Genomic DNA, 18,720 nt, shown 5'->3' on the forward strand with positions numbered 1-18,720 from the left:
TTGTTTACAGAAAGATGTAATGGCATCAACAATGTATTTCTTCTGGGATAGTGAATAGACTGGTACAGTAATAGCAGGACTCACTGTTCTGTGTCCCACCCTCTCCCATGTACTGCTGAGAAAGAGAACACAGATGTAAGCAGGGAAGGCTACTGAAATCTGTGCACTTAATTTGGACAAGTTTACTATATGAGTCGTTCATATTTTTTTAATAATTCTAGTGGATAAAACTCAAATTTATTACTTTTTAAATTCATTCATCTCTTAGTGGCTCTTATGAGTACAGCTCTCTTTTTATTTTACTGCTACTTAACTGATGCTGTCTTTAGGTCTCATTTTGTCTTCTCACAATCTTTAAGAAGTGCTGCATTTCTTACAGACAAGGATGTTATTTATATGTGTCCATTTAATGGCCCGGTTAAAGGAAGAGTGTACATCACAAACTACAGGCTGTACCTAAGAAGTGTGGAAAATGTGAGTAATATGCCACGATTACTTCCATGGGATGGGTTGGCTTAAAGTCCCTTCCGTTCACCCCCACTGCCTTTGATTTATTTTGTGGACAGTTAATTTGTTTTAGTTTTGGCACACATACGCTTGTGGAATTGCATGGGAGGCTTTTTGCTTGAAATGGTCCGTAATGTTTGTGGTAACCACATCTTAAATGTGTAATGGCTAAATAGTAATTGCCTTTGTGCCACCGAGAAATCTGTATAAAAACAGAAGTTCTTGAAAGTTAAATGTGTTGTAAAAGGGTAATTTTTGCCTGGTAAAATTGGTTTAGTTACACTGAACTGATACCTTTATATTTTGCCTGTTGGACCTTTCTTCATAGCTGTTCCCTATATAGGGCAATCAATAGAATATAACAGAAGGCATCTTTTAGGATGTTGCCACCTATTTTCTCTGTATCCTCTATTAGGCATGAAATATTTCTGTTGCATGTTAAGTTGGATGATGCTCAAGGCTGTAGAGTGACAGTACAGACTTCATAATATGTTGGGAGGGAAGACTCAGAGGCAGAAACATGCTTTTGCTTCCTGTATGAATTTCACATCTGCTTTCTGTTCTGGAATGCATAAGAACATTTTGCTTGAGTCTTCTTTTCAGATCAACCTTTTCCTTACTCAAAACTTTCCTTGCAGGATCCAGTTGTGGTATTGAACGTTCCATTGGGCGTAATTTCAAGGATTGAAAAAATGGGAGGAGCTTCCAGCAGAGGAGAAAACTCTTATGGATTAGATATAACCTGTAAAGTAAGACTTTCCAGTAATTAAATAGGAAATGAAATCTAGAGGTTCCTTTTCTAATTGCTTACCTATTTATAGGAAGGAAAAAGTTCATGTTCCTTACAGCTTAATTTAAAAAGAGCTTTTTGGAACTGGACAGGGAAATACCTTTTGTATAAAGGGCTGTGTAACTGTCCTCTCTGCATGCAAGGAGGATTGGTCTTGCTTTTTGAATCACTAATTGACAAGAGGTTTTGCAGACTAGTCTTGCTTTAGGACACCGTTCCTGCATTGCTTCATTATTTCCTTTCTTCTAGGAATTTTTAAAATAATTCTGTTATCTCTGAAAAACACCTCAAATAGGGCCTTTGTAAGCTGTAAAGCCAGTGAGAAGTTTATGTAACAACCATTTCTATTTTGCTAGTTTCACAAAAAATTGTTGCCATAAAAAATTACAGTCATAGGGGAGTTCCCAGTGGATAATTCAGGGTCCTTTATTGGACTCATTAATCGAGTGTGTTTGCACATTTGATTCTTAGCAGTTAATATGCAGAGAGCTTATTTTTGACACTAGTGGTGAGAAAAAAACCAGAGATGTATTCTACACAGAATATTGACAAATTTTCATTTTGAAAACATAGCATAATTCCCATCCTACAAACATTCAATAGCTTGGGAGGTTTTTTAATGAATCAGATACGGCCCTTTCTGATGGCTTCATGCCCAAGTGGCGTTTGCACCACACAGAGTGTGGTACTGCTTTATTTGTACAATTCTTAAGCTCTATTCTATTTTATGGGATAAGAAATAAAACTGAACGTTCACAAGGGTTTGAGGTGTGTTGCAAGCAGATTCTAAATCATGTTTAGTGTATAATATAGCATTTGTACAGAGAGAAGCATCTTTCTGCTTTGGTTCACCTAAACGATAATGGCTTTGTTTTAGGATATGAGGAATTTACGGTTTGCATTAAAACAAGAAGGGCACAGTAGAAGAGATATATTCGAAGTCCTCACAAAATATGCTTTTCCCCAGTCTCATAACTTGGTAAGTTACATCATTTATACTACTGAGTTGTCTCTTAATGCAGAGTTCTTGCCAATTAACTTTAACTGTTTGACCTACTAATGGCTACATTACAGCTGCTTAAAAAGAATAACCATAGAATCTGCTGTCAGCATAAACTAAAAAAAATTAATACTTCCATTTTGTATATTTACAACAGTTCTATCTATATATTTTGGAAAATTATGGATGCTATATGCTGTACTTCAGGTAAACTACTGAGTACCTCTGCTCCACACAGATTTCATTGCTTAGAAACTGCAAGTTATCCTCTCTAATTAGGGAATATAATAGTACATGCCTTACTTGATTTCTTGAAAATGTTAAACTATCAGACAATCTTCAAAGCAATGAAAAATGTGGATCACCAAGAGTTTTACTTCAGGACAAAAAGACATGGTAAGACAACGCTTGTTTTATTGAAGAAATTTATGAAAAATATAACAGGCAGCTAATCCAGTAATGAATTTACACAGATTTATTTCAGGTTAAAAGAGCTATGGAAGTCTTATGGAAGGAATTGAGTGACAATAATGCAAGCTAATCATTATCTTCTATTTCTTTGACAAAATCTGTGTATTGTACTTGGTGTGAATAATTTGACATCTCTTTAGTAAATGCTGTATTTTGTCCTTTGTAATACTTAGTTTACACTTTATTGCTGTACCTTTATTTAGGATAGTTGTATAAGAGCTCCATTCACAAAATATTGGAGGGTTCTGCTCTGAATTTTTAAGAACTGTGTTCTAAGAATTGTTTGAGTATATGAGGCTGCAGCAAGAATCTTATTTCCTTTTACGAAGATACATGTGAGTCAATGGGCTAGACCCTGTAAATATTTAATTCTTTAAAACTTCTTTTCAGAAATTTTGTGTTCTGTGTGCAAACTATGAAATGAAAGCATGAGGAAAAATAAATGCTTTTGCTTAGCATATTTTGTAGTGTTGACTAATAGGTCTTTAGAATTTAAACAGATTTCTACATTTGTGTAGTGTGAGCAGTTCTGGTCACAAAGAAGATGAAGTGAATATATCTCTCAACTCTACTGGCATTTTACGTGTCTTGCAATGGAGAATGATTGAATGCATGACAGGATATATGGACTTAGAAAGTATGATGGAAAAGAGGAAGCTATATGTAGAAATATCATTAGGTCCTGGCTTCTGTTTCAAGTAGGACTGTAGATTAGGTTATCCAAGCCAGTTCTGGAATATTTCCTGTGAGGTAGATTCTGTCATGTCTCTGGGCAGTCTCATCCACATGCTTATGGTGAAGAATTTTTTTTCCTTACATTGAGGAGTTGTGGACTTGCATGTGGTGAAAATGGATAAATCAAGTTGTAACTGACTTAGGACTGAGTGCCTTGTGGAATTATTTTTTTAATGGTGTCCAATCCAACTCTAGGGCTTGAATAATATGTTGATGAAATGTGGACTTGTATTAGGCTTTGTCACCCAAAACGACCCGATGATCATCTCTAGTGATGGCAGTGACTCATGTGGGGAGTAGTCCACTTCCTGCTTTATTTACTGGACCTTTTGAACCAAGTAAAGCTCATCCTTATATTGCCTGCATGAGTGTAACTTGCCAGTAAAAGTTGCACTCAATAACAAAGTCTTGGTCGAGGCAGTAGCAATTTTGCCTTTGGATTCAGTAAAACACCAAAGCTGGGAAGATAGTGACAGTGTGGAGCATGGCTGTACTTTGTCTCAGCTATGTCTGAAGCAGGGTATACCCATTAGAAATTATGATTACTTTGGAGTGAAATAAAGTGTTCCTGTGTGACATCTGAAGTTGCACCTGTGTTTATTTTCTAATGGCACAGTGTGGATGAGCCCTTAACTTTACCATGAGGTAAGCAAGGGTGTGATTCTTTTGGTGTTCATTCACTCTGTTTTGACAAGCAGTTTAAATTGATCCTGCCAAAAGTGGGCATTTCTGCCTGTTTTTTCATCCCTGCTGTGGTTTTTCTTGCATGAATTTGAGGCTACATGATAAGCCAGATAGGGAACTGAAAGGAACTAAAGTTGAACAAAAAGATAAAAATAAAAGCTTTACGCTAAGTTATTTCCTGTCTTATTAGACCAATGTGAGAGTGGGGTCAGGGCATCTATGGGTGGATGTGAATGAAGAGAAATGATGGCACTGCCCTTCTCAGTGGCTTGTTTAGAACAAGGTTTCACTGTCTGAATGTGGCAGTGTATCTGAATGGGCTGTGCAGTGCCTGCCTTTCCCTTTGGGTGTACTCTAACACTCTGGCCATGTAGCCAGCTCAGTCAGGGAGATGTTCTGTAAAGAATGTGCTGTGGCTCCACATGATAGCTGGATGAAGATGGTGGCCCTCTGCTACTCAAATGCTGAGCTCTTGCTTTTCTCTGGTCTCCTTCTCTCTGCTTTCCAGCCATGTGGTTCATTATTCCTCTAATACCAAACCAGTATTTGTATAATCACTAAGTAAGCCAATGTAGCTCAGTTATCCAGCACAAAATATTCTATATTCTGGTTAGTCTTGTGCCACTTTTAATAAGTTGAGGAGACCTGTTGTGAAATCATTATGCATCAGAACCAGTGCAAGAGAGGGCATGTGAGTGGAACAGGGAGCAGGCAGGAGAGAAAAGAGGGGATTGTTCTGCTTTTAGTAATGTTAAATGTTAATTTTGCTCAGACCCCCTTGTGGAACTGCATCCTTGATCTTTGGCTTTTTCAGCAGCACTGATGCTTGTACAGCAAAGGTCTAAAGCTTTATTGTCCTGATTTTTATCTGTATTTTTATATTTTATGTCAGATTTCTGTGTGATTGATCTTCAGCTGTAGTGGAACCATATCCTTAGAGCTGATCCTAAACAGGAACTTGCAGAGATGCCTCTGTTTTCTTCACGCTGTACCATTCTCAGACAAATGGATGGTAAATACAGCCCAAAAGATGGAGTGTACTTACTGTTTTCAGGATTGGTCTCCATCACCATCCCAACAGCACTGTTTGAGAGCCTGTGATAAATCACAAGTCTGTTCACAACCGTTCCTCAGTGCCTCAGCATTGTCCTTTGTGCTTACTTCCAGCAGCTAATTCTTGTTTGTCTCCAGTTTGAGTACAGGTGGGGTTCAGGTCAACTTGAATCAGTAACGTTAAGTAAAATCTGATAGCTCATCTGACTGACAGCTTAGTTGGTAGGGAACAAACAGCTGCTGTTCCTAATCCTCTGTTGCATTTGCAAACTTGAACTAATTGAAAGAAAACTGTTGCTGAAAGTGTTTTTTAAAAAGTTTGAAAAAAATAAAACCAAAATAGCCAAACCTCCTGGTGCACCACAAAAGATGAGATATATTTAATCTCTGTAGTTCAGTTTCTGCATAGCAGCTGCTTCACTTCCTGAGCTTATCTTGAAACTACACATCATCATTTTTATAAGATTATTTGCCACCATAATATCTGCGTGCTGTGTGTTTATTTCTAAGCGTGATAGCTCTGTGGGAATGCCAGTTTTGATGAGACACTGGTAGTCATGCTGTCTGACTTGGACCTCAAATGATCAAAAGTTAGTTACATAAACACTGCAATGCCTGATCTGAGTTTTTAGATGAACAGGTAAGATGTATCTGGTTAGTTGTAGTAATGGCATATTAAAGGCAAGGATAACGATACCTTTATTTTTAAATACACACAAAGATTGGTCAAATATTTAATAAACTGTGTATACGTTGTATATTCATTTACAAGTATTTATCTACTGTGATTCCATAAAGAGTAAACATTTAACTACTGTATTTATACTGATATTTATATATTTATATAATATTTATACTGGTAAATAGACTGCTTGCCAAACTGTACTGTCAGACTGCAGCTGCTTTCTCCTTTATCTCACAGAACTATGTTGTATTGTGAGCAACCAGTGTATCACAAATTATTTTTGTGTACAAAATGATAAGGATAAATTGAATGTTGAAGACAAGTACTTTGTCTGTAGGAGACCTGAAAAAGAGACTGCATGTGTTGAAATTGTGGGTTAGCACCTGCGAGGAAGTAAACAATTATTTGTACAGTGGAGCATAAAAAGTAGTTTACCAAAAATGTTACAAGATTTAAAGGCTTTTTTTTGAAGTGAAGTAGTAGTCTTCTGCTTCAAGTGAAGTTGCTTCAAGCAGTAGTTGTTTGCTTTTGACTGTGGATCTGCAATGAAATCCCTACCTTCCTTCTGTACAGAGGCTTTAATTTGCTTTTGCAATGATGAGATGTATGATGAGTCTTGCTTGTTTTTGCCAACTGCAGGTATTGAAAAGTCACAGGCCTTGCACCCTGTAAGTGTTCTGAGTGCTCATTTACTATCCTTTTTTTTTTATTATTTGTTCTGAACCTGAATATCTTTTGTGTATAGTGGTTTGTTTTTTTTTAATTTACAATAATTTTTGTCAAATTTGGACACATCTGATGAAGCTGCAGTTGACTTAATTCCTTGGAAAACAGACTTGGTGCAGTAGGAGCTGTGGAGAACAGCTTTTTGTTGGAGAGGCAGGATTAACAATGAGAGAAGGAATGGAACTTTGTGTGTGGAGGGAAGAAAGAAATGAGTGGAGGTCAGGGTGGAGACTCAGAGTACCTAAAGTATTGTTTAAGGAGAAGGAGGGTTTAGCAAAGACGTACCGTAGCTGTGAAGGGAAGGGAAGATCTGTGAAGAAGGTGAAGAACTGGCCAACTTTTTTTTTTTCTGGTATTTGAAGGGCTTACCTGTGTGAATAATGATGCTCTGAGAGAGGCTGGCAAGGCTTTTCTGCTTTGTGGGGACGTGGGATTCCGATAGCTGGTCATGTAGTTCCTTTCTCTGACCTTCCTCTGCCCTCCACACTCTGAAGGATATAAATACACACCCAGCTGGTCTGTTCTAAATGCCTGTGGGCAGTGAAGTGACCTCCCTGCTCTCATCCCTACATGAGAGCTATGGGTGTATGAGGGGCTCTTGTGTGAAGGAACCTGTATCCACAAAAAGCTAAGCCATATAATTTGACTAAGATGGCACCTCTCAAGTCTTACATCAAGTGATAAGAGAACCTATGCATATTATATTGTCAATGGCATAAGTTTTTCTTCCTGTAATTTCTTTCTGTCCCATTTGCCTGCTGTGCTGTAGAATTGCCTTCAGATTGTGTGCCCTGTGAGGTAAAAGCTTCAGCAGAGTTAAGTTAATCAAGACATACACCTACAAGCATACTGCATTTAATCCATAATCTTGGGTTATTTAGGACAAAAGTGGAAATATGTGGGTCTTTAGTGCAGATGTGAAACTTGCCTGAAGTATAACAAACCGTTCTGGGATCGAAATATGTATTTACCACCTTGACTTCTTTGCTATAATGGGGTTTGTCAGTTTGGTGCATTAGAATAAGAAAATATCCCATTCAACAAAAAGCATCATTCAATAGAAATTACTTAATATTGCTCATTATCACATTTTGTTTCTAAAAGATAAAAGTGATGTCGAAATACATGCTAAAATGGTTTGTACTGACACAGCTCATAAAATACAATTGAATCGAAGCATAGATCTTATGTTTGCTAAAGTGTACGATTCTTGGTATTAAAATGGTTATAAATATGGGTCACTTGTTACACTGAAGTTAAACTGTAGTTTGAAATTAAATAGAAATATATGAATTGAGTATAAACGTATGCAGAGTATCTGAATGCTCACATAAAAATCTAAGTCCAGATTTTTCTCCATACACCTTTGCATTCATTGTAGTGTTCTGTGAGTCATTAGACTTCAGAGTTTTGCTGGTTCATCCATTCTACTAGTGAATTTTTTTTATTGAGCAATATAGGAAGAATTTGCACTACCCAGAATGTCAACAGAACTGATGAAGCATAATTGTCCACCTAAATAGTTGTGGTCTGTGTGAGTGAAATCTTTTGTAGCAGATGTGGTAAAGCTGCTGTAGCCAGGCATTTTGAATGAATCATGCTGTACACAGTAGGACATTGTTCTTTCAGAAAAGATTCAATCCTTCCCCTCCTCATGCATAGTAAATTTAACCCTGGTTTTTAAAAGGTGGAAACAAAATACAGTTTTCCACTTGATGTATTGTGAATATTTTTGTGGGTGACGAGCAGTGTAGCTGCCATTTGTTTTTATTTTGGAGCAACAACTTTTTTTATTTTTGTCAGTAAAGAACTGTTCTGCGTAACAGCTATCACGGTGCCCTGTAATAAACTCATGTGTTTTACTTGATTTATCATGGCTTTAGCTGGGTAATTTTTAAGTTCTCATGAGGAAACTTGCAGTAAGTAGGAACTTAAATAACTTATTCCTGCCTTTGAGACATTTTTAAGTGATCTGTTAGGATTCCAGTGTTTCTGTTTCCTACTGTTATAAGTTTCTCCTTTGTCTCTGGTTCCCTAGTGAATTCTTAGCATAGTTGCTCTTTGGGATCTAGCAAATTCCTTTGGGAGGAGGGGATGGCTCTTGTGTGTAGCTGTTTATTAATAGTTAAGCAAATCAGTTGGATCTATGGCTTCGGATAGTGATATTCCTGTTTTGCTGTATTCCTACTTTGCAATTAAAATAACCATTTTCAGTTTTGCTGCTTAACTTTTGATACTTGCATGTACTTCTAAGTGAACTTTTTTTTCTGATATGGTGCATGTCCACCTTTTCTTCATCTCTCCCTCCATACCACTTGATACCAGTTTACTTAGAAGAGTTTGTAATGTTTACTTGCACTGCAAGCCTACCCCTTTAAAAATGGCGAAGAAATTCAGAAAACAAAAGCTGGGGATGCATTTCTTACTTCTGCAAACCTGCAAGTGAGTGCACTTGCTCTAAAATAGTGACTTAATTTAAAATTCCAGTTTATAAAACCAGTGAGATAAAGTATCTTGTGCAAGCAGTAACATCCTTTTAAAATACTTGTTTATTTGAAATACACGAGGAAAAAAATCTCCTCATTTTTGAGGGATTCAGTTTTGTGTTTTGATTAGAGGTGTTTAAACCAGTGTAACCTATTGAGCTGAACAGAATTGCCTGGGGCCATTAGGGGTTGCTTTCAGAAGATCTAAAACCTTGTCCCTCTGGGGCTGTGGTGCCCGTGTGAAGCATTGCTGTACCTCTGTAGCCATAATCACTCATGGCACCTTAGACCACGTATTTTCTTGCTTGCTGTGCTTTCTGCATTTCTACTCAGCTCCAGTCTGCACCTGTGAAAATTATGCAGATGGGATGTTTGGTTTAACAACCAATCTTTTAATGCTCTTGAATAGCTAGGAAGCTTTCAGCTCTTTTGTTACAGATGAACTGTAATGGCCTCTAGAGTACTTTCTGCTCTGGCTGCTGTTGCTCAGTTAGCTCAGGACAACACATTCTCTTCTGTATTTTTTTTTTTTATTTTTTTGAAGCAACTTTGTTTCATGCTCCTTTTGGCATCTGAAGAATTTGTAGGCCACCAAAATCAATTTTCTCAGTGAAGGAGATTCTTAAAATAAACATTATTTTTGCTTTCATCATAAACTGTAAAAACAAACCAAGTAAAAAAAAAAAGGGTTAGTTAGGTAATACAGCCCACTTGGAATTGGTTGAAAGGAGGAGGAAGCTAAAAGGTATGAGGAACTTGTTGGAATGCTGGTTGAGGATGCTGTGTTGTATAAATGAGTCATGAGAGTGAGCAATAAAGCAAGAGAAAAGTAGATAGTGTAACCACATAATTTTCAGTGGCAACTTTTAAATTTTCATGGAGTTTCACAGTAAATAGGATTTCTCTTAGTGAGGATCAGATGGGGAGGGGATGCAGAAAGGCAGCTGCTTCCTAATGGAAATGGATAGCAACTGCAACCTTTTTACACTTTGAATTTAGCATTTAGTATTGTGTGTGGTAACTGCAGCTGTGCCTATTGGAGGAATTTTGGTGAGAAGATGGTAGTTTACTTGGTGATAATGTGAAATACAGGAAACAAACCATTCTAAAACATTTAAACCTCCTACCAGTAAAAAAGATCCAACTGTTTAAGCTTTATAGTTTTTATTATTTTTCCACCTCCTAACTATTGTCATATTTTCATTATTTCATTAGCAGATCTGCATCTTCTGTTACTTCTTGCTCTTCGCTTTACAATGTTGGACATACCAGATTTAAATGGAGAGTGTGGGGCTGGCATGGAGCAGTCAGTCCTGTCTTGTGGTGGGGATTAGGGTACAACTGATGATGAGCCCTCATATTTGCCAATTCCAGTCCAAGTTTGGTGTAATCAGCTTCTCTTACATCTTACAGCTTTTTTTTGCCTTTGTAAATGAAGAAAAGTTTTCTGAAAATGGATGGATGGTGTACAACCCGATGTCCGAGTACAGGAGACAAGTGAGTTATTAAAGTTGCCATTGCCTGGTGCTTTCACGTCTGACAACTTGCACAGAGGAGTTACTGTTTGTGCATTGCTCTTACCAGTTTTTGTTATGGGGGGGGGAGCTGAGAATTGGAGAGGATGGAAATGCAACTTCAAAAAAATTAAAGAAAAGAAATAAAACACTGGAACCTTTAAGAAAACAAGAATGTCACAGGAAGGTAGTCTTTGCTCTTTGAAGGAAGTTATTGATGCTTCTTACAATGTGCCCCTGCTAAGGCCACAAGGGGTGGGGAGAATGTGCCAAATATGTAACTACAGTGTCCTAAACATAGATTTGATTTGGTCTCCTTCTTCCTGAAGTAAAGAGGAGGGGGGGGGAAAGCAGCTTGTTTTAGAAACAGTGTTACTTTACAGAAATTATAAATGTCTATCAGTACTCTACCTTGCTCCTTAGGTGATTTTGGAAAAATGTCAATGAAAGAGGATGATATATTTAATTTTAAATGTCTTTTAGATAATTTTTTTGTTTGTTTTAAATACAAAATTTAAAAATATTAAATAGCAGACAATAAGAACTTCCTTATTTTTTATTCTTCTGTAGTTTTTTTGGTTCGTGCTTCAAGCCTAAGAGCCAAAAAAGTGAAAATACAAACACCCACACAAACCCCATGCTGTGTGTGTGAAGGGCTTATCAGTATTTCTCAGTTTCCTGGAAATGCCTTACTGGGCAGACTGCAACTAGGAGTTACTCTTTCTCAATCAGAAAGTTACCCTGAATCTTATTTTTAACCTGAAGGTAGTATTGGGCTATAGGGAAGAAAGGTTATTATGGGACTTCCTCCCACAGCTGCTTAGGACCACAGCAGAGAAAGTGGAAAGGCAGAGCTTTAAGGAAGGAGAGAAGCTTATTTTCTTTCCTCAATCCCACAGTTAAAGAAATACATCTCCTAGTTTCAGTCATTGTTTTGTAATTTACTGTAAGACTCAAACTCTGTCCATAAGGGTATGAGATGGTTGTGCAGCTGTTTAAGGCTGCAGATCCATCGGCAATGATCTGGTTTGTGTGTTCCTGTAATCTTTTTCTTCTATTGTTTTGAAACAGTACTTCAGTTAGGTTAAATTGGTAGGTTGTTGCCACCATGTGGCCATAATGTCATGTAAAATTCAAGAGCAGAATTAACTATTTGTGCAGCCAAAGACAAGCAGCAAAACCGTGTGTTATGTTTCAGGGACTGCCTAACGAACGGTGGCGAGTGACTTTTATTAACGAACATTATGGGCTGTGTGACACGTACCCAGCACTCTTAGTCGTGCCATATAATGCAACAGATGAGGATCTCAAGAAAGTTGCTGCCTTTAGGTCCCGAAACAGAATCCCGGTGAGTGTTATGTGATGGAACTTACCTTGAGGTGCAGCTCGTTTTAAGTACACATCCGTACAACTTTCTGCTGAACATGACAAACAGGATGCTTTTTTTGGAAATGGTTACAGCAAAATAGTTATGATTGGCTGGTGGTTCTCACTCCTTGCAACTGGTGTCTTGGCCAAGCCACGCTTCCGTTTTTCCCCCACAACAATCACCCATTCCAGCTTCATTTGTTTAAACTTGGCTTTTCTGGTAACAACAGCCAGCAGTGCAGTTTCCCTTTTCTTAATGAAAGATGAACCATCTGCACTGGTTGGTTGACTATTGCTGGATGCCCGTAATGTTATCCTGTCAGCAAACCACATGGCATTTAAACACAGTTTCAATGGTCAATCCTAAAATAAGACCTCATGCATGGTTTCTCTAGTGAATTCTTGGGCTTTTTAGTTTGTGCAATTTAAGAAAAACCCATTTGACTTAAGTATACTTCTGTAATGAAAATTCTTTGAGGTAAGAGAAATTTTATGTGTCAGCTCTTTACAGCACTATAGAAAATAGTAATTTCTATCCTAATACTTGTTTTAACTAATATTTGCATTTGGCAAACGTGGAAGATGTGCTGTATTTTTAGCCAGTATTGGAAAGCTGCCTTGAATCTCAGTTAGTTTCAAACAGATGCACAGCTCAATATGATAAATATTTATTAGATATGGTATTTACTGACAGACTAGGCCTGTAATTGTAAATTTACTATATATACACACACACCTATATCTGTATAACATGTAACATGTATAGAATATATATATGTAATGTATAGAGTGTGCATATAGTTTTTATAACTTATCTGTATCATCCCTGTCATCTCAGAATTCATGACAGGGTTTTTCATATGCCTGTACAGTGAGAGTAATTTCCTTGGGAGTAGTAATTTTATTAAAATAGTAATTTTAAATAGTAATTTTATTCTTGTCAGGAAATAGCCAGTCATGCTCACCTGCACACACACTGGCAGGTCTAGTTTCTGATCTACAGCTCAGAGTGTATTTCAGGGCTGAACACTTTCTGAGGATTGTTTTGGGGTTTTTTTTGAACTCTGTTCTTTTACTCTGTAACCCACAACTTTCAGACTGGGTACGAATGCTCTTTCTTAATATTTTCCAACAATGAATTTGCATTTTTTTGCTTGCTTCTTGGGTTTCTTGCTTATCTTTAATCTCTGGCACAGCATCTGTTCCCCAGGCAGTTCTCTGTCTCTCTTTTGTGGCAAGTCCTCTCCGGCTCAGAACAACAACAAAGGCAGCATGTGCTTTGCTCCAGTGCCTCCTCTTTGTAAAGAGGGCTGAGGAACAAAATGTGCTTTAAAGAGAACAGAAAACATTCAAGATACTGCAGAAAGGTTTAACTTCCCTTCTTTATCCAAAAAAAAAAAAAAGGGGAAAAGTTGTTCTTGTAGAATCGGAGCATCTTAGTCACTCTTTCTACAATGAGTTCATTCTTCTGAATTATTTCTTAGTTTCAGCAGATACTGCTGCGTTTGTTTCTAGTTTGCTTTTCGGAATTATTTGTGTAACCTAAGACTTGTAGGAAAATAGTAAAATACACAGGATTATATAGGTAAGTATGATTTCAGTAAGCATTAAATATGTAAGAGAATGAACTCAAAGAATATTATTAAATTTTATGAGACTACAGTAAAAGCAGGTGAGGTGTCTAGGGATTGTATTTTGACAAAATAAAAGGTGTTAATGTCCATGTTACCGATTTTAAAGCTTTAAATTTTAAGTTATGATTTTTTTATAAAATGCTGCTTTTCTGACGCGTGTGTGACACGTGAGCAGGTCCTCTCGTGGATTCACCCCGAGACTCAAGCTGTGATTATGCGCTGCAGTCAGCCCCTGGTTGGAATGAGTGGCAAGCGGAATAAAGATGATGAAAGATATCTTGATATCATCAGGGAGGCCAACGGGCAGATCTCCAAACTGACCATCTACGACGCCAGGCCCAATGTCAACGCAGTCGCAAACAAGGTAAACGGATACTTTTAATACCCTAATTTTTGAAGGGAGTGGGGAGGACACTTAGTTTGAAGTTTTCTGTGAGAAGGTTTTGGGGAGTAGTATAATCTTAATGTAGGTAAATTTACATAGTCAAATACATATGTACATGATCAAATACTGAGGCTTAAGGCTGTGAAAGGACGTGAGTGCCTAAAGTAAGCAGGGTTTCAGGACCATATGTGGATTTCCAGATATGCTTTACTGTGTCATCAGTCAAGCACAGATCTTAGCATGGGACTGAAATCAGGCATGACTCCCCTCTGCACTGTGAGAACTGGGGAAAGAATTAAGTTAATGTATTATGGACAAACTTAATACACAGATGTGTATTGAAGCATGAAACACAGTTTGCAGGTTTTTTTAAAGTTCTGTGTATTTCACCCATGTGTTTTAATTAACTCCTGACATGTCTAAATACGAAATGCTCAATCAGAGCAGTAGAAGAAACAGAGTGCGTTTCTGAGTCTGAGGGACAATGATCTAAAAAGTGCAAGTCAGTGTTGATCACCACTGGAAAAAGTTTTTGGGAACAGCTGTGAAGATTAGCATAAGCAAAATCTTGGGCTTTGCCACTCATGCATTCCTGTGTTCCTCGTACATAGGTCAAAACCACACAGTCAATAGGAGTTGCAGCAGCCCTAATGCTAAAATTACAATCATTCCTCACCAGGACTTCATAATACTCAAAGGGAAGAGAAAAATACTATCATTTCTTCTTTCAGTGCAGAGCCTGGCAGCTCTGAGACTAACACCACAGTTGAGAAAGGAGATAGGGAGCATACAGTAGAGATACTGCGCTGCTGTTACAGCAGTGTAGGTGGTACTCATGGGGAAAGGCTATACTGTGCTTTAGGCTGTTGTCTGATGTGTAGTTGGTGGCTGGAATGGCTTATAAAGGCAAAATTTATTTATCCCTATTCATGGCATGTTTTTGCTGTCTGCAAGAAATGCTGCAATTTTGCAGCTCTCTGAGGCTGAGGGAGCTGGGGGTGTTTATGCTGGAGAAAAGGAGGCTCAGGGGGACCTTATCACTCTCTACAACTACCTGAAAAGAGGATGTAGTGAGATGGGGGTTGGTCTGTTCTCCCAAATAACAAGTGATAGGGCAAGAGGAAATGGCCTCAAGTTGTGCCAGGGGAGATTTAAATTTGAAGTCAGGAAAAATTTATTCACAGAAAGTTTGGAACAAGCAACCGAAACTATATATTGCCCAACTACAAAATAAAGTATAAATAACATTCACTCCCTTCTTGCTCTGTTGAAAGGCTGCTATAACAGTGTGCATATGACTAAAGTTAATTTCAGATCTCCTGTTTGTAGGCAACTGGGGGAGGATATGAAGGTGAAGATGCATATCCCAATGCAGAACTTTTCTTCTTGGACATTCACAATATTCACGTCATGCGGGAATCTTTGAAGAAGCTGAAGGACATTGTTTATCCTAATGTGGAAGAATCACACTGGTTGTCCAGTCTGGAATCTACCCACTGGTTAGAACATATAAAGGTAACTGTTCCTTGATTGTTTGAAAAGAGTTTGTCCAGATCAGTTGTATCAGACTTGCTTTCTTTGCTGAGCTTTGAGATAGTCCTGATATGGAACTCATTGAACTACTTGGACTAAAAAAACCAGCATCAGTGAGTGTTGACTCTTTTGCCAACTAATCTGAGAGTATATTATGAGATATCATTACTAAGCAACAGTATTCAGTGTTTGTCTGCCTCAAGTTAAATGTCTTTAATAGAGGAATGAATTCTTAGACTAACTGTCTTTAGGTGTGTGCAAACTGATTTTGGTTTCTGGCAATACAGGACTACAGATAACTGTCATTGTGAAAGATTAGTAAATACTTTAGTTGCCAGTATGTATGCGACTTTATTTTGTGAATTACAATTTTGTAAATAAGTCTTGTAAATTTAGTTGTAAATTTTGTAATTTCCATCTTGTAGCACAAGTAAAATACTTAAATTGGTAATTCACCAATGTTCTTATTAGTTCTCCTCTGAACCTTTTGCTTCAAGTACAACTGTGCAAAAGTATTTGGAGTATTATGTAATGAATCCTATTTAATAAAATTTTCAATTTATTTTAATATTTGGAAAATAAGCATATTAGAAGGGTATGAGTTCCTTTTTCCAACAACTGAGATAATTCAGTAATTTAGTTCAAAGAAAGAAGCCAAATGAAATAATACAGAATTTTTAGAGAGTATATCCTAGGGTAAATCCTCTCTTTCTTTAAAAAAGAAGCTTACGTTCTTTGGTTTATCAAGGCTACTGTTTTCTGCCCCGTTTTTTAAGAATTTGCTGTGAGATGAATTTGATCTTACTAAGGGATTAGGGAACCAATCCGTTTCTCTATTTTTATACAAGAAATTTTCTTGATCTCCTAGAAAATTCTTTTCCAATTAACTACACCGCACTTCTTAGGTCTTTGAACGGAAACACTATTAATTTAGGCACTGTAGATACAAATAAATCAGTGCAGCATTATCATTTTAGCAGAAGTCAATGTGTGTTGCCTGGTGTGTGTTCCTCCCTGCCAGCTTGTGCTGACAGGGGCAATCCAGGTGGCAGACAAGGTGTCGTCGGGCCGGAGCTCTGTGCTGGTTCACTGCAGCGACGGCTGGGACCGCACGGCACAGCTCACCTCCCTGGCCATGCTGATGCTGGACAGCTACTACAGAACCATCGAAGGCTTTGAAGTTCTGGTGCAAAAGGAGTGGATAAGCTTTGGACACAAGTTTGCATCGGTAAGAATTAAAAGATAATCGAGAGGACCGTGCGGTGTTAAATTTTTAAAAAGGTTTCAATGTTAAGATACTTGGTTTGTGTAAAGGTTTGATAATTCATTTCACTTTTTTGGAATTTGGATTTAAAACATTTCCAGGTAAACTGAGTAGAGCTTTTGTTTTTGGACCAGTTTGGTCAATGGTTTTCTTGCTATTCTTTCTCTGAAAATTCATATTTTGTCCTTTACATCCTTTTTAAAACCACAGAATTGCTAGGCTTACTGTGGTTATTGAGCAAAGAAAATAAGAAGGCAGAAAAATTACATCCTCTGAAACTTTTCTGCCAAAGATCAGAGAAAGCTGGGACGCAAGGTTCTCAGTCACTCTCCCTCTGGACTGTTTTGAATGTCACAAAAAGCAGATGAATGAGTCTGGCCAGTGTATATTGTGATATTTTGAATGCTGCTTCCCAAAATGTTCTAAACTTGTCATTATACCTCTCAAGAGGCTGTCACCAGTAACGCTGACTCTTGTTCTTTTCAGTTGTCTTCTGGATGCTTAGAAGGTTAAGTAGAAATTGGCCATAGTGAGTCCTTAATATCCACATGTTTATACTGTCTGTGTTAGAAAACTTTTCAGAGTCTAAGTGGAACTTCTACTAAATTTGACAGCTACCCATTTAACCAGGAAACCTGTATGAGCAACCTGGAGAAGCAGAACAGGTTGCCAGGGAAAATGTGCTGTTCCTGCAAACATTACAGCAGTGTTACTTGTTCATGCTGAACCCTGTTATTCACAGTAAGAAGTTTCCACACCTTCAGTAGAAGTTATTTGCGTGGATATTTTGTCCTTAATGGAATAGGTATTACTTAATATTGCCAAAATTGGGAAAATAGGCAATCTGGAAAATAAAAATTAAGAAACAGAAAAATATGTGTGTATTTCATGCCTATTTTACATTTGCAGGAGTGTCTTAGTCACTTGGAAATTCACGTTTAGCTACTCAGCCTGAATCCCTTCATTTATGTGTGCTTGTAGGCTGTGGCAGTTTTTGATCTGATGTTCTAAAGGTGCTTTGAGGCTTAGAAGATTTGCATTTTGGCTATTGAGAGTGATACCTGATGTAGTCCATCTTTTTGTGTACTTAACTTGTGGTCTTTCAGTAAGGATATGTTCTATATATAAACCTTTAAGTATTCTATCTTGGTACAGCCACAGGAAAATGTGAAGCCATTGGCTTGACTTTTTATTCTCACATTTTATTTTATATTTAAAAAAAAAGTTACGATGCAGATAAAATTAGATAGTGTAACTAGGAGACTTGTAGCCTAGTGCATGCATTATACTTTAACACAAAGCTTAAAAAGAAAGATGTGTGTCCTTCACCATTATGAATAAATTCAAATAATCTGTGATTCTTTTTGTTAAACCATTCATTTTAGTTGGGTAGTCAAAGGACTGTGTTCTCTCTTTAATGGATAATGTTTTTCTCCTAATAGTGAAGCAAGACTTCACATCCCTTCCAGGTGACTTGCTCAGTCCATTGGTTCATGTCTGACAATGCAGCAGCAATAAGGATGATTTAAGTAGCTGCTTTTGCTTAAATTGCTATTTTATTTTCCCAATTTGTTCACTCAAGTAGCAATCTTTGCAAATGGTTGAAGCCACTCTTCTTTAGCCACCTGCTGTAATCTGAGAGCACTGTAAATTCTAATGTGATGGATTGTTATGCTTATAGTGAAGGTAGGTCTTTCCTGAAGTGTTCTGTAGAAGTGATGGAGTCAGGATCCCTAGAGGGATTTAAAAACCTGTGGGGGACATGGGTTAGTGGTGGAGTTGTCAGTGCTGGGTTAATGGTTGGACTTGATGATCTTAAAGGTCTTTTCCAACATGAAAGACTCTATGAAAAAAACCCTGATAATGCAAGAAAAAAATATTTGAT

At 37.5% G+C, this 18,720-nt stretch overlaps 1 protein-coding gene across 6 annotated transcripts in view; it reads left to right on the forward strand.

The window, feature by feature from the left end:
• Positions 1 to 18,720, forward strand: part of MTM1 (myotubularin 1) — a 39,332-nt gene that overhangs the window by 12,054 nt on the left and 8,558 nt on the right. For all 6 annotated transcript variants that reach the window (XM_027716483.2, XM_027716475.2, XM_027716484.2 and 3 more), the window contains 8 exons: positions 380 to 474; positions 1,146 to 1,256; positions 2,175 to 2,276; positions 10,551 to 10,634; positions 11,850 to 11,999; positions 13,829 to 14,017; positions 15,368 to 15,553; positions 16,593 to 16,799. In XM_027716483.2, coding sequence (XP_027572284.1) covers positions 380 to 474; positions 1,146 to 1,256; positions 2,175 to 2,276; positions 10,551 to 10,634; positions 11,850 to 11,999; positions 13,829 to 14,017; positions 15,368 to 15,553; positions 16,593 to 16,799 — 1,124 coding nt within the window. The remainder of the gene's footprint in view (positions 1 to 379; positions 475 to 1,145; positions 1,257 to 2,174; positions 2,277 to 10,550; positions 10,635 to 11,849; positions 12,000 to 13,828; positions 14,018 to 15,367; positions 15,554 to 16,592; positions 16,800 to 18,720) is intronic.

This window comes from Pipra filicauda, unplaced genomic scaffold (genome assembly GCF_003945595.2).
Source record: "Pipra filicauda isolate LSUMZ 115617 unplaced genomic scaffold, ASM394559v2 scaffold239_size1682155_pilon, whole genome shotgun sequence".
In the NCBI taxonomy this organism is placed as follows: Eukaryota; Metazoa; Chordata; class Aves; order Passeriformes; family Pipridae; genus Pipra; species Pipra filicauda.